General features: G+C 37.4%; 1 protein-coding gene across 1 annotated transcript in view; it reads right to left on the bottom strand.

Moving 5' to 3' along the window:
* Nucleotides 1–12,500, bottom strand: part of LOC135199702 (relaxin receptor 1-like) — a 17,019-nt gene that overhangs the window by 1,495 nt on the left and 3,024 nt on the right. The window contains exons 2-9 of the mRNA XM_064227858.1: nucleotides 11,360–11,431; nucleotides 10,063–10,134; nucleotides 8,879–8,953; nucleotides 8,048–8,164; nucleotides 6,836–7,068; nucleotides 6,036–6,295; nucleotides 4,851–5,079; nucleotides 3,510–3,622 (exon numbers count right to left, since the gene is read on the bottom strand). Of these exons, the coding sequence (XP_064083928.1) occupies nucleotides 3,510–3,622; nucleotides 4,851–5,079; nucleotides 6,036–6,295; nucleotides 6,836–7,068; nucleotides 8,048–8,164; nucleotides 8,879–8,953; nucleotides 10,063–10,134; nucleotides 11,360–11,431 (1,171 nt within the window). The remainder of the gene's footprint in view (nucleotides 1–3,509; nucleotides 3,623–4,850; nucleotides 5,080–6,035; nucleotides 6,296–6,835; nucleotides 7,069–8,047; nucleotides 8,165–8,878; nucleotides 8,954–10,062; nucleotides 10,135–11,359; nucleotides 11,432–12,500) is intronic.

Here is a 12,500-nt window from a genome sequence, read left to right as displayed (position 1 = left end):
AATAAGACTAGCAGAGGTTAATATCAGGAGAGGGATCTTCCAGGGCGACTCACTGTCCCCACTACTCTTCGTAGTAGCCATGATTCCCTTGACAAAAGTACTACAGAAGATGGATGCCGGGTACCAACTCAAGAAAAGAGGCAACAGAATTAACCATCTGATGTTCATGGACGGCATCAAGCTGTATGGTAAGAGCAACAAGGAAATAGATACCCTAATCCAGACGGTAAGAATTGTATCTGGGGACATCAGGATGGAGTTTAGAATAGAAAAATGAGCCTTAGTCAACATACAAAAGGGCAAAGTAACAAGGACTGAAGGGATAAAGCTACCAGATGGGAGCAACATCAAACACATAGATGAGACTGGATACAAATACCTGGGAATAATGGAAGGAGGGGATATAAAACACCAAGAGATGAAGGACACGATCAGGAAAGAATATATGCAGAGACTCAAGGCGATACTCAAGTCAAAACTCAACGCCGGAAATATGATAAAAGCCATAAACACATGGGCAGTGCCAGTAATCAGATACAGCGCAGGAATAGTGGAATGAACGAAGGCAGAACTCCGCAGCATAGATCAGAAAACCAGGAAACATATGACAATACACAAAGCACTACACCCAAGAGAAAATACGGAAAGACTATACATAACACGAAAGGAAGGAGGGAGAGGACTACTAAGTATAGAGGACTGCGTCAACATCGAGAACAGAGCACTGAGGCAATATCTGAAAACCAGTGAGGACGAGTGGCTAAAGAGTGCATGGGAAGAAGGACTAATAAAAGTAGACGAAGACCCAGAAACAGAGACAGGAGAATGACAAACAGAACAGAGGACTGGCACAACAAACCAATGCACAGACAATACATAAAACAGACTAAAGAACTAGCCAGCGATGACACATGGCAATGGCTACAGAGGGGAGAGGTAAAGAAGGAAACTGAAGGAATGATAACAGTGGCACAAGATCAGGCCCTAAGAACCAGATATGCTCAAAGAACAATAGACGGAAATAACATCTCTCACATATGTAGGAAGTGCAATACGAAAAATGAAACCATAAACCACATAGCAAGCGAATGTCCGGCACTTGCACAGAACCGGTACAAAAAGAGGCATGATTCAGTGGCAAAAGCCCTCCACTGGAGCCTGTGCAAGAAACATCAGCTACCTTGCAGTAATAAGTGGTACGAGCACCAACCTGAGCGAGTGATAGAAAACGATCAGGCAAAGATCCTCTGGGACTATGGTATCAGAACAGAATAGACCAGACGTGACGTTGATTGACAAAGTCAAGAAGAAAGTATCTCTCATTGATGTCGCAATACCATGGGACACCAGAGTCGAAGAGAAAGAGAGGGAAAAAATGGATAAGTATCAAGATCTGAAAATAGAAATAAGAAGGTAGGGGATATGCCAGTGGAAATTGTACCCATAATCATAGGAGCACTAGGCACGATCCCAAGATCCCTGAAAAGGAATCTAGAAAAACTAGAGGCTGAAGTAGCTCCAGGACTCATGCAGAAGAGTGTGATCCTAGAAACGGCGCACATAGTAAGAAAAGTGATGGACTCCTAAGGAGGCAGGATGAAACCCGGAACCCCACACTATAAAATACCACCCAGTCGCATTGGAGGACTGTGATAGACCAAAAAAAATAAATAATAATAATAATAATAATAATAATAATAATAATAATAATTCTAAATAGACCTTTATAATTCTGTTCATGTGTTTTTTTTTCTGGTGAATGCCATTGTTAGGTCATGGTTTAAATATTGTAAACAAGAAAAAATAATATAACCTAAATAGACCTTCATAATTCTTTTCGTGCGTTTTTTTCTGGTGAATTCCATTGTTAGGATTTTGGTTTAGATATATAAACGAAAAATTGTAAGACTCCAGTCTACCGAATCCTGAGATATTTCGCATCTAAACATATACTGAAGCTGGAAGTCAAATTCAGATACCCCAACGAAAAGAAACTAGTGATAAACAGAGGCATAACAAGCCATAGTACTTTACACCCCTCCTAATTAAGTGTCCAAATTAAGCAGTATTCAGCCAATTTTGGGGTACGACTCTGCTGGTTATCTGAACGAAATGAGCCTTCACGAAGCATTTTGGGTCATACAGCAACTAACTGACTGGATGCAAGGAACCACTTAGTATAAAACAGTTTCAGAAAAACAGAACAGGAGCCACAGTGAGTCAGTTCTGATCCACAACCCTCCATGATAGATGCCTTGAATGCACTACATTGACTACAAGAATGCTACAAACCTTGAAAAATGATGTTTTAAAACCTCTCCTAGTTAACTACTGGGAAAAAAACCATGATAGTTAACAACCGTCCCAAGCCACTGAAAGGAATGCAGTACAGTGGGCTAGACTTATAAAACTTTGCAATAGATGGAATGAAACTTCCTGGCTTAAGCCACCTATAAAAAAAATAAAAAAGCCATGCTAGCTTACAACCCTCCCCATAAACAAAAAATCAATGGGTTACACTAAAGCTAGACCTATAATATAAAACTCTGCAATAGTTGGAATGAAAAAAAAATAGATAAATAAACTGTAATAGTTGGAATTAAACACCATGTCTTAAGCCATCAATCAGTTAAAACTGGAATGAAGCATAAAAAAACTGTAATACTTTGAATAAAACATCCTGTCTGATGCCATCCTAATCAAATGTAGTTGGAATGAACGTCCTGTCTTGAAACATCCTAACCAATTATAGTTGGAATGAAACAAACATCCCGTCTTGATCCATCCTATACATGCTCGGAACTAAGGATAAACCCTCCTACTCAACTCTTAGAGCAGCAATTTGCTGTAGACCATAACTGTTACTTGAGAAATTCGCTCTAGAGCCTTTAGACTCTGGTCTAGACCATACCTGTTACTTGAGAAATTCGCTCTAGAGTCTAAAGAATCTAGTCTAGACCATACCTGTTACTTGAGAAATTCGCTCTAGAGCCTAGAGAATCAAGTCTGGACATACCTGTTCTTTGAGAAATTCGCTCTAGAGTCTAGACTCAGTCTAGGGACTCTAAACCAGTGTTGTCCAAACATTTTCGCCTATTGTACTCTTTATTACCTTCTCCTATTGTTACGCAACCACTGCCGCCCCCGTCGCCCACCATGGCTGACCAAACTCAGTTTTATTTAGGATAATCATGCAAATAGTATATTAATTATGAAAAGACTGCATTATAGGAGTGTTGGTCAATAAATTCAATTTTATTACACAAATAAAAATGATGATTTAATAACAAAATGCTTGAAAATTACTTAAACAACTTAATGTGAGATGTGAGGCTGATGATCACTGATGGGATGTTTGTGTTGTGTGTATGTGTGTGTGTGTGTTCCTTGTTTGTTCAGGTACCCTTATGATCTATGTTGCGTACCGCAGACCCCAGTTTGGACAACATTGCAGTCAAGACCATACCTGTTGCTCGAGAAATTCGCTCTCGAGTCTATAGAGACCTCACCTGTTGCTTGAAGATCTTTGTAGCCAGAGTGTAGAGGATGGGGTTCAAGGCTGAGTTCACTGGAAGGACGAACACGGCCAGCCAGGCATATAAAGTTCGGTCAATGACGACACCTGCAGGGGGAACCCAAGGGAATTATATATATTATATATATATATATATATATATATATATATATATATATATATATATATATATATATATATATAGTTCCTTTTGATCATGAATCCACATCTATAACGCATGCCTGTTAACGTTACGAATTCAAGCAGTAGAGAATTTTATTACCAGCACGGGTGTATGTATATATATAAACATATATATATATATATATATATATATATACTATATAATATATATATATATATATATATATATATATATATATATATGTGTGTGTGTGTGTGTGTGTGTGTGTGTGTGTGTATAACTGAATCACGAAAGTTAGGAACGTGATAAATCCATAAATAAAGATATATGCCACGAAGGAAAAATAAACGAAGGAGGATCTGCAAGATCTTTCGACGTTAAACGTCCTTTACTGAGCAGAGACTGACATAAATACGGGAAAAGACAATACAAGAAGATTCGTATAACTGACAGATAGGGATTATAAAGAGATTAGTACCTAGAATCCGACACACCTGGAAGATGAAAAACCTTCCCAAACAAGCATAAACAATGGGTGCAATTAAAGGTTTAAGACAATCATCTCAGATACAAGGTCCAGACAATTAAAGGATTATAGGTGACTGCTATTCAGAACGTTGGTAAACAAAAACCATATTCACAATACATGACAGACATACATTACAACAAAAATAATACTCTAAGGCAACTAATTTTTATTAAAGTCGGTAATTATATCTTTGAGGTCATTCTTAAACATGTTACAGATCTTGCAGATCCTCCTTCGTTTATTTTTCCTTCGTGGCATATATCTTTATATATATATAATATAATATAATTATATCGTATGTTTGTGTGTGTATATATATATATATATATATATATCATATTATATATATATATATATATAAGAGAGAGAGAGAGAGAGAGAGAGAGAGAGAGAGAGATAATTAAAGTATGAACTTGGTGTGGCAACTGGCGTCCAATAGAAACGAAATTCCTTTTGTGAAAATAACGTCAAAACCAAAATACGAAACAATAAACATTTAGACACTAAAAAAAAAATAATAATAAAAATACATAAATTGAAAGAAACAGCAACTGTTAAAATAGAAAGCTGGACAGAAAAAAAAAAAAAAAAAAAACAAAAAAAAAAACGGGAGGAAAAATATTCAAAACCAGCCGAGCAAAGTTGACGTGAGAACGACGTACCAGCCAGCGCCATAACCTTGATAATGATAACAGGCATCCAACAGAGGAAGTCGGTTCCCACTATGAAGGCGAACCTCTTCACCAGAATCCTGTCCTGCTTCTCCTGCGTTGACCTCAGCGACATCTGGGACTCATGGATGGCGAATACCATCCTGCAGTAGGCGTAGGCGATGAACATGAACGCCATCAGGTTTAGGCCTATGAAAATGATGGCCGAGTGCTCCCACGCCTTCGGGAAAGACAAGGACGGGTGTTTTAGTCTTGAAAACTCCTGAGGCTAGAGGGTTGCGAATTGGTATGTTGATCACCTACCCTCTGATCATCAAACGCACCAAATTGCAGCCCTCTAGCCTCGGTAAGCTTTATTTGTTCTAAGCTTGAAGTTAGCCATAATCGTACTTCTGGCAGCGATATACTAGGTACCAACAACACAAGGCCACCACGGGACCCTAACTGAGATCTATGGGCCGTGATGGGGCCACCGATGGACAGAAAACTCGATTCTTCGGCGCATTTTTATCCCAATTATAATTAATCTTTGTCAAATTCTACAACTGACCCTAATTTTAATTTTTTTGTAAGTAGTCCTATAACCTCCCTCAACGTTTTACCTGTATACATTTTGAATGAATTACAATTCCCCAGAGACCATTGGCCAACCTATCCCAAATCATATCCAGAATATCTATCAATTCATCAATGAATTAAATGATAAAGTGGACCCACTGTTCGATTCTTACTTCGAACCACAGTTATGAGAACATTTAATATCATAATTAGTGGAATTAGCAGCTTCATCCATTAGGCGATTTTATTAACTGAAAGAGCCGACTTGATTCGTCAAGGCAATTAAAGTTGTTGATCATAATCTAAGAACGTTTGCCACCAAAAGGAACGCATTGTCAGATTATTAAATATTTAGAAAGTTCTTGGGGATTCATACTCGGTAAGGAAGGAATCAGATGGAAGTAGGCCTACCCCCTTGAAACAAACTGGTGTACTGCTGCTTTCTTTACGAGACTATTTGCCAAAGATGCTATCTCCCTTAAGTAGGGCTGTCTTTACAAACAACTGCTCTAGCAATAAACATTAAACAAATAATAAAGTAACAATTTAAGAAAGCGATAAGCAACATGCATGTAATGTAAGCCTTCAATCCGACGGCCTCCCTCCGCTGACAACTACCTTGGCGTAAGGGTCGTGAATGTGGAGAGGAAGACACATCCCGTTGCTCCCGTAGAAGTTGTCGCCGTAGTAAGGGAGTCCCGAGAGGGGCAGCAGCGCCAGAAGGGCAGCCAGCAGCCAGGTCACGGCCATGACCGCCCAAGCCACCCTGAGGGTTCTCTCCTTCAGGGTCAGCGGGTGGACGATGGAACAGTATCGGTCTAGGGTGATGGTCGTCAGCGTCAGGACGGAGGCTTCGGAGCTGAGTGTGCTCAGGAAACCTGTTTGTCGGGATGGCTGTGTTAGCTGGTTTTCGATCATCGTTTATTTGTTCTATTCGTGTGGAGTTGCATGAAATATGTATTCTAGTTACAGTTGAACTTTACAAACAATCTATTTATCGTTGGCGTTGCAATTTCCTAAGGACCGGAAGGGAGCATCCGCGGTGCTGTAAAACGTTTAAGCACCCGTCGGCAACTGTTGCGTACATATCACAAACAGCTCGGCAAACAAGTTAATGACTGAATGGAGAACGAACCTTTAGCTTTTACTATTTCATTTTGGTATTGTATAACACGGTGCGTCAAATAATTTTAACGGTGGCTTATATTTTTTTAGTAATACCATTAAACAGCTGACAGAAGCTGAAACCATGAGAGCACTAAGAAGATTACGAGACTACATTTATAACAATGTGATTATATATATATATATATATATATATATATATATATATATATATATATATATATATATATATAAAGACAGAGAGAGAGAGAGAGCTCTAGCCGGAACCCTCGGCCCGCTAGGCGCAAGCTTACCACAAAGATTGCACTGCCACGACCTCCTCCAGGAGGCTTCGTGTCTTATGTACGCCCCTCGGAAGAAGGCGTCGTAGGAGGCGATGATGAAGAGGTAGACCCCCATCAGGAGGTCAGACAAGGAGAGGTTCTTGATGTAGAAGGAGTGGACGCGGTTGGGTTCCTTTACGACGAAGCGTCCTATCAACACGATCAGGTTTCCCGCGCACGCCAGGAGACCCATGACCCACACGCTGCAATGGATGAAAACGGGGACATCTTGGATGGAGGTACCTCTTGAATATTTTTGTTTATTTTTTTTACTAAAAAAGGGCGGGGATTACCTCATCGAGGTCGCCCTCAGTTTAATTATCCCGTGATGGAGTTTACAGTTTGGTAAACGAACTGAATTCGTTAAGGACTTTTGAATTGTCAGTAGAACGACTCTCTCTTATTCTACACGACTGAGACTAAATGGTACATAAATACCCATAGCTAATTTTACATTCACTGACAACGTGTGGTAGATGTGAGCTTATATGAGAGAGAGAGAGAGAGAGATTGCCGCAGACTAGCAAAGCGGGCCAAAAAAGGAAACCACAAAAAACCAAAAAAAGGAGAAAGTCGGTTGGCGAAACAAGAGAGATAAACGTAATCTTTAGACGGAACCAAGAATAAGACGACAAAACTTTAGGGGAATTTAAATTTCGCGAACACTACTCATTCACTTCTCTCTTACCCATATGTATATACACACATATGTATGCATGTATTCAGATTATAGCACTAATTACAGTCTCCCAGCCTAAATGGTCAGCAGCCCAGAGATTATGGACAAAGGAACGTCAACGTTCCATTCTTCTAGACTGGTGGGTCTTGCAGCTTCATTCTCAAAATACATATAGTCTGATATCGTGGTGCCTTATCTTTCACAGACATTATATTTCCACTCCAGTAATGACAAACATCTACAGGGCAGCCATTTGTACTTCAAAGGTTTCACGCTGATTACATCCGTTTCCATAACAATGGAATGGCGTACTTAGCGGATGGCCATTACATTATTCTTATAATAACTGTCTTCTGCACTGTTTAATCAAGCTTATGAGCAACAGGCAATATAAATAAATCAAAGCTTAGTTTACCAAGGTTTTATAAACATCAGATGCCATTAGCCAAATCTTGGTTTGATTTTTAGATCGATTTTTTTTTTGAAAAGCACTTCCTCCTTACCTTACTCTGAGAACTAGACTATCAAGGAGGTGCTCTACAGAGGAGATGCCGTCGCCTTTCGGTTCACAAATGCGCACGTGGAGCGCAAGCGCGCATTGCTGGAACTCGTCGAAATATCTAGAAAGGAACAAAGAGACATTAACGACACCAAATGAAGGAACTTAACTCGCAGACTAACAGATTTTGAATTCAAACGTACGAGTGGTTGAAAATCCAGTCAAATGCAATCAGCAATTTCTTTTAAAGCATGAATCTGGAAGTTCGGGCATTCGCGGTTAATTAAAGTCTTGTTCCAGATTTTGTTCCAGGGCTGAATACAAAAGCAGAATGGAAGTACAAAGATTATAGTGAGTAAAAAAATTAAGTCTTGTTCCACATTTTATTCCAGAACAGAATACTAAAAAAGACTGGAATTACAGAAATTATAGTAATAAAAAAATGAAGTCTTGTTCCAGACTTTATTCCAAGGCAGAAGAAAAAGCTGACTGGAATTACAGAAATTATAGTGACGAAAACAATTAATTCTTGTTCCAGATTTAATTCCCGGACAGAATACTAAAGCAGGCTGGAATTACAGAAATAATAGTGAGTAAAAAATTAAGTATTGTTCCAGAATTTATTCCAATACAGAATACTAAAGCAGACTGGAAAAACGCAAATTATAATGACTAGAAAAAATTAAAAGTCTTGTTCCAGATTTTATCCCAGGAAAGAAGAAAAGATCAAAACGAGCATGAAAATTGGAAAAATAGTATTTAATATGTTGAGAACGCAATTGCCATTTCTGTCACAAGGGAACGTTCCAAGAGAGAGAATCTGGAATCTACTCACATGTATTCCAGCTTAGCCATTTCCGTGAAGCCTCCAGATGGCGGTAATTCCCGCAGGTTATTTCCACGGAGACACCTGGGTAAGTAAATGAAAGAAAATGAGAGAGAGAGAGAGAGAGAGAGAGAGAGAGAGAGACAGACAGAGAGAGAGAGAGCAGAGACAGAGACAGAGAGAGAGAGAGAGAGAGTGAGAGAGAGAGAAGCTTTACGTAAATTGTTGACAAACTCTCTTTTGTGGTTACCTTTAATTAAAAAGGGTTTTTTCCTCCTTTATCAACAGTGTCCTAGACTCAGAATATAGTCGTTAATTATTCTTTGGCTTTTAAAGAATGATTTATTCCGTAAATATTATAAGTAACAGTGACATAATTCACACAGTCTGACCACGAGTTCCTTCAGGTGCTAATGAACTCTTTGGGATCAATAACTTTACGGCAAAACTTCATGTATTTTCGGTGATTTTTCTAGATAGCCTTTTGTTGGTCTGTATAATAATGACAAAGCCCACAAGTATTTCGTCTCTATCCACTGGACGGTGGTTCGAACCCACGAGAGGAGGAGATTATTGTCAACTAGAAAAAATTCCCCTTCGGTTTACATATATGAAAATATATCAATTCTGAGGTATTGAATTGGATATTAAAGGACAATTTTGCAGCTCGAATAATGTATATGAATCACGGTGATGTGATAGTTATTCTCATATATATATATATATATATATATATATATATATATGTGTGTGTGTGTGTGTGTGTGTGTGTGTACGATGGAACTTCACTACAATATGTAGGCAAGTTCAGTCAATACTGATTGAAAACTAAGATCTCAAAATGGAAAATCAACACTAAGTTTAGGCAAATGAAGATTGAATTGTGTAGGACTAGAAAGTTAAGTATAGCTTATACCAGACCACTGAGCTGATTAATAGCTCTCCTAGATATTTTTACGTGACTAGGTGCCAATTGGTTACCTAGCAACGGGACCTACAGTTTATTGTGGGATCCGAGCCACGTTATATCGAGAAATTAATTTCTACCATCAGAAATAAATTCCTCCGATTCCACGTTGGCAGAGTGGGGAATCGAACCCGGACCCTGATATCGGTAGCCGAACACGCAACCGACTCGCCTAATGAGGAACCTTACCACAGGCCTAGGAGAGTGAATCAAAACATAAACTTACAACGATTCCACGGAAATGAGGTCATCAAACGTCCCATCTTCAAATCCAACCAGGCCGTTGTCCTGAAGAATCCTGGAAAAAGACAGATCACATAGATTTGAAACTTTCGTCATCCTGAAGATGGGTATCAGCTTGATGATACGAAACGTCACATGAAAATTATTTTGATTCTGTTCACATGCAAACGAGAAGAAATGAAGTTTGATTCGTCCATAGTAATGTAGTTACAACTCGTTACTTTCTACGGAAACATACTTAGATGATAATGAAATTTCATTGTCAGAAATTTATTTTGGAATAGTTTAATTATAAGGTATTGATGTTAAAAGCTCGGCTATTAGCTAGCAATGAGTTGTCAACAAAGTTCTATTTGGTTTTTACCTACTGCTTTTCATAAGATACGACAAACTAAAAAAAAAACAAAAGTTGAATTTCCCGGTTATCCAATTGCTATTCAGCAAAAAAAAAGAAAAGAAAAAAAGCAGTTACTATTTAGCCGGTAAAAGCAGTTACCTTGCATTTTCCATTTTAACATAGAAATCCGTACAAACTTAAGATTACAATATAAGAACTGTAGGTGGATTAAGGAATTTTGGAATGAACGAATGAAGAATGTTGGAATTGTGTGTGTATGTATGTATGGCTATACAGATGATTTGTACGTGTGTAATGCGTTCTAGAGATGGCCAAAAAACTTCTTTTTTAACACAAACATGGATACACTTAATAATAATAATAATAATAATAATAATAATAATAATAATAATAATAATAATAATAATAATAATAATATCAACCTATCTTTTCTGATACCATAGCCTCATAGGATCTTTGCTTGACCAGTTATTATTATTATTATTATTATTATTATTATTTAGTTATTATTATTATTATTATTTATTATTACAGAAGATAAACCCACCAAAGGCGGGCTATGCGACTTGAAATTCAATTCCAAAGAGTTATTATTATTATTATTATTATTATTATTATTATTATTATTATTATTATTATTATTATTATTAAAAAATCCTCATAGTAACACGAGTCTTCAAATGGAGAAACAAATCCACAGTGATGCAAATGTACATAACATGATTCCCGAAAGCTATCCTTAAAGTTTTAAATTTAAATATATGTACATTTACATAACAGTGGATGTGTTTCTCCGTTATTATTATTATTATTATTATTATTATTATTATTATTATTATTATTATTATTATTATTATTATTAATTATTATTATTATCGATTTGAACTCTTGACTAGCACATGCAGCATGGTTGGGCACTCACAGATTCTTAAGTTGGCCCAGTCCGGCGAAGGTATCATTGACCAGCATCTTCAGATCATTTCTCTCCAGGGACCTGCAAGAAAAAGAAGAAGAAGAAGTAGCAGAGACGAAGAACAAAAAAACGCATCACAACACTTCTGTAAACATCTAATTCTGAATCCTTAGGATACGTCATGCGACATATTAGTTCCAATAATTCGCGAGAAAATGAAAGCGCCCAGAGAAATTCTAAGGATTAGTCTTCCCGTTCTCGTATTGATGGAACTCAGCGATGTGACGTGCATTAGAGCATTTAGGGTGGTGCATTAGCGCTCGGTAATTCACAGCTTAATGGAAAGATTTTACTTTTTACTAGACGCTAAAACCATTTGCTTATTCTACACTGGAAACATATCCGTGAATTCCATGCCATGTACAGAGAAATAATCAATGGTTCCTAGGCAATTAATGAGAGCATTGCATGAGTTACATCTAAATGCAAAGATATCTAAAACCCTTTCCTTGTTATGAACTGAAACATGTATGTGAATTCCAAACCAAGTATAGTGAAATAATCAATGGTTCCTAGGCAATTAATGAGAGCATAGCATGAATTACATCTAAATGAAAAGACCCTTAAAACCATTTCCTTGTTGTGAACTGAAACATATATGTGAATTCCATACCAAATATAGTGAAATAATCAGTGGTTCCTAGGCAATTAATGAGAGCATAGCATGAATTACATCTAAATGAAAAGACCGTTAAAACCATTTCCTTGTTATGAACTGAAACATATATGTGAATTCCAAACCAATTATAGTGAAATAATCAATGGTTCCTAGGCAATTAATGAGAGCATTGCATGAATTACATCTAAATGAAAAGACCGTTAAAACCATTTCCTTGTTGTGAACTGAAACATATATGTGAATTCCAAACCAAGTATAGTGAAATAATCAATGGTTCCTAGGCAATTAATGAGAGCATTGCATGAATTGCATCTAAATGAAAAGACAGCTAAAACCATTTGCTTGTAATGAACTGAAACATATTTATGAATTCCATACCAAATATCGTGAAATAATCAATGGTTCCTAGGCAGTTAATGAGAGCATTTCATGATTATGAATTTCGTAACATGTACAGAGAAATAATGACTG

The sequence above is a fragment of the Macrobrachium nipponense genome, chromosome 26 (genome assembly GCF_015104395.2).
Source record: "Macrobrachium nipponense isolate FS-2020 chromosome 26, ASM1510439v2, whole genome shotgun sequence".
NCBI lineage: Eukaryota > Metazoa > Arthropoda > Malacostraca > Decapoda > Palaemonidae > Macrobrachium > Macrobrachium nipponense.
This window is presented reverse-complemented; position numbering and strand designations above follow the sequence as displayed.